The following is a 3,521-nucleotide window of genomic DNA, read 5'->3' as shown; positions in this document are numbered from 1 at the left end:
GCCGCCAGCGGCGTCACGTCGGGCTGCCCGATCATCTGCTCCAGCGCCACCGGCCGCATCACCAGGTGCGAGCACTGCATCACCAAGCCCTTGTCCTTGTGCTCGCGGGCGTGCAGCAGCAGGCTGCACTTGTTGAAGAACACCAGGCGCTTGGCGCAGTGGTTGCAGGTGACCTCGATGCGCATGCTGCGCCGGTCGTAGTGCCGCGCCAGGCTGCGCTCCAGCGCGAAGGCGTCGCCGCACTCCAGGCAGCGGTAGCCGGCGGGCGGCAGCGCCAGGCTGGACTCGGCGGGCGGGCTCAGGTTGGGCCGGTAGGTGGGCAGAGGGTTTTTGCCGTTGAGGATTTTGTTGAAAGCCTCCACCAGGCTGGATTGGCTGCGGGAGATGACGGTGCCGGCCACGCCGGGCGCCGATTTGGCCGCCACGCCGCCGCCGCCGCCGTCGGGTTTGGCGGCGCCATTGGCTTTGGGGAGGGGTTGCGGCACCAAGCTGAGGATGTTTTTAGCCACGGATTTGCCGCTCTTTGCCGGGAGGACGGCGGATTTCTGCTGGGCCACGCTGGCGGCGATCAGCATGGCGCTGCTGGCGCTCTGGATGGTGGCCACCGGCAGCACCGTGCCCTTCAGCTTGGTGCCGTTCCCCAGCTGCACGCTCACCGTCCTGGGCCCCTCCGCGCCCTTCGCAGCGCCGGGCAGCTCCGGCTTCTCCCGGGGCGCCGCCTCCGCCGGGAATTCCGAGGTTTCCTGGGAATTCTGCTGGCCCGGGACGCCGGCGGAGGGCGGCTCCGAGTCCGAGGAGACCCTGGTGACCGTCCTGGTGATGCTGCCGCAGGAGGTTTTGATGGTTTTGATGCGGACTTTGAGCGGCCGCGAGGAGCTGGAGGAGGGCGAGTTGGTGTTTTCTTCCTCCTCCTCCTCCTCCTCTTCCTCCTCCTCCTCCTCCTCCTCGCCGCTGGAAACGCTGCCGGGGCTCCCCATGGATTTCTCCAGCATTTCCCGCTCTTCCTTCAGGGAGAGCTGCTTGGGAGAAGGCGGGATGGGAATTCCCGGAGAGGAGAAAGATTCCCGAGGGCTCCCGGGCGAGCGTTTGAGCTCGGCCGCCGCGGCGCCGCTGCCGCCGTCCGGCGCCGCCGCGTCCGATCCCGGCCACGGCGCGGCGGGAGAACCCTCGGCGGCGGAATAACGGACGCTGACGGATTTCAGGTGATCCAACACCGACCCCTTGGGGCTGGAGCTGCCGGCCGGAGCCTCCTCCGAGTCCGATTCCTCCTTCTTGATGCGGGGAACGGGGTGGGATCCGTCGCCGGCCGCTCCCGCCCGGAACGGCGTCGGGAAAGGCGGGTCCAGCCCCTCGGAGGATTCTCCCAGGGATCTCTTGGAATCCACGGCCGGGGTTGGGGACGGAGCCAGCGAGGGCACGGCCAGGGATTTCTCCTTGCCTTTGCACTCCCGGGATCTGTCGATCAAATTGGCGCCGTCCTCGTTGGGATCGGGGCTGAAATGCGAGAACAAATCCAAAGCCTTGGAGTTCTTCTCCTTGGCCCAGCACTCCCCATTGGAAGGCGCCTCCCCGGAGCGGGAATTGGGCGATCTGGGAACGTCGGAAGCTCCGAATCCGTTCTGGAGGAGCCTCGGGGCCATCCCGTGGCCCTCCTTCCCTCGGGAATCCAAGTTTTCCAGCTGCTCCGGACACACGGTGTTCTTGACGATGACGCTGACGGCCGAGATGTCCGGGTGGGGCAGGACGTGCTCGGCGGGGCCGGCGGCTCCCGGATCTCCCGGGATTTGTTTGCCGTGGGATTCGGGATCCTCGTGGTGGGAGTGGATGGCCTCGTTGGCGTCGATGTCGGGGATGTCGAAGGCGGCCAAGAGGTCGTCGAAATCTGGGGTTTTCATGTCCCCCATGGCTGGGAATGAGCTGGAAAAAGGGGGGGAAAAAGGGGCTGAGGGTGTTGGGAATTTGGGTTTTCCCAGTGGGAATTGCTGGGTTTCCATCCCCAGAAATCCCGGGAATCCCGATGTTCCGCAGCCTTTTCCTGTTCCTGCTTTATCTCCAGAATTCCCATTAATTTTCCATTTTGTTCTAATTCCCGTCCCTTTCCTGTTCCATTTTATTTCTATTTTACTTCCATTCTGTTCCTGTTTTTATTCCATTCCCATTCCCATTCCAATTTATTTCTATTCCTGTTCCATTTCTGTCCCATTCATTTCCCATTCCAATCCCAAATCCCCCCCTTTTATCCCAAAAATCTCCGTTCCAATCCCAAATCCCCCCCTTTTATCCCAAATATTCCCCATTCCCATCCCAAAAATTCCCCTTTTATCCCAAAAATCCCCATTCCCACCCCAAATATTCCCCTTTTATCCCAAAAATCCCCATTCCCACCCCAAATATTCCCCTTTTATCCNGGGATCAGGGTTCCAGAAAGTTCTGGGGAATTCCCAATGGGATCAGGGTTCCAGAAAGTTCTGGGGAATTCCTGACGGGATCAGGATCCAAACAAGACTGGGGAGATTCCAGTGGGGACTGGGATGGGATGGATCAGGATGGATCTGTTGGGATGGGATGGGGTTTATGGGATTTATGGGATGGATGGGATTTATGGGATGGGGTTTATGGGATTTATGGGATTTATGGGATGGGATTTATGGGATGGGATCCACAGATGGATGTTCCCACTGTCCTCTCACCTTCTCCCACCACTCTCCAACCATCTCCCACCTTCTCCCCCCACCTCCCCACCTTCTCCCACCATGTCCCACCTTCTTCCCTTCTTCTCATGATGTCCCACCACCTTCTCACCATCTCCCCACCATCTCCCACCATGTCCCACCACCTCCCCACCATGTCCCACCTTCTTCTCATGATGTCCCACCATGTCCCACCATGTCCCACCATGTCCCACCTTCTCCCACCATCTCCCACCTTCTTCTCATCATGTCCCACCACTCTCCCACCATGTCCCACCTTCTCCCACCATGTCCCCCCACCTCCCCACCATCTCCCACCTTCTCCTACCATGTCCCACCTTCTTCCTTTCTTCTCATGATGTCCCACCACCTTCTCACCACCTCCCCACCATCTCCCACCATGTCCCACCATGTCCCACCATCTCCCACCATGTCCCCCCACCTCCCCACCCTCTCCCACCATCTCCCACCATGTCCCACCATGTCCCACCTTCTCCCACCACCTCCCCACCATCTCCCACCTTCTCCCACCATGTCCCACCATCTCCCACCACTCTCCAACCATCTCCAACCATGTCCCACCATGTCCCACCATGTCTCACCATGTCCCACCATGTCCCACCTTCTCCCACCATCTCCCCCCATCTCCCCCCACCATGTCCCCACCGTGTCCGGTCTCTCACCGTGCTGCCTCCTCCCGCCGTCACCTGCTGGAAATGCGCCGCCAGCCCGGCCTTGTCCTTGCACTGCTCCTTACACTCCAAACACCTGAAACAGCTGTAGCTGCTCTGCTCCGTCCCCAGCGGCATCACCGGCGTTTCCTGCGCCGCC

General features: G+C 60.9%; 1 protein-coding gene across 1 annotated transcript in view; it reads right to left on the bottom strand.

Annotated features, from left to right (window-relative positions):
• LOC107199259 (zinc finger protein 687) overlaps positions 1 to 3,521 on the bottom strand; it is a gene marked incomplete at its 3' end in the record, with an annotated part of 16,310 nt that overhangs the window by 6,137 nt on the left and 6,652 nt on the right. The window contains exon 2 of the mRNA XM_015616595.1: positions 3 to 1,917. Within this exon, the coding sequence (XP_015472081.1) occupies positions 3 to 1,904 (1,902 nt within the window). The remainder of the gene's footprint in view (positions 1 to 2; positions 1,918 to 3,521) is intronic.

The sequence above is a fragment of the Parus major genome, unplaced genomic scaffold, assembly GCF_001522545.3.
Source record: "Parus major isolate Abel unplaced genomic scaffold, Parus_major1.1 Scaffold535, whole genome shotgun sequence".
Classification (NCBI taxonomy): Eukaryota; Metazoa; Chordata; class Aves; order Passeriformes; family Paridae; genus Parus; species Parus major.
Note: the sequence above shows the minus strand (reverse complement) of the source record. Positions and strands in the feature narration are given on the sequence as shown.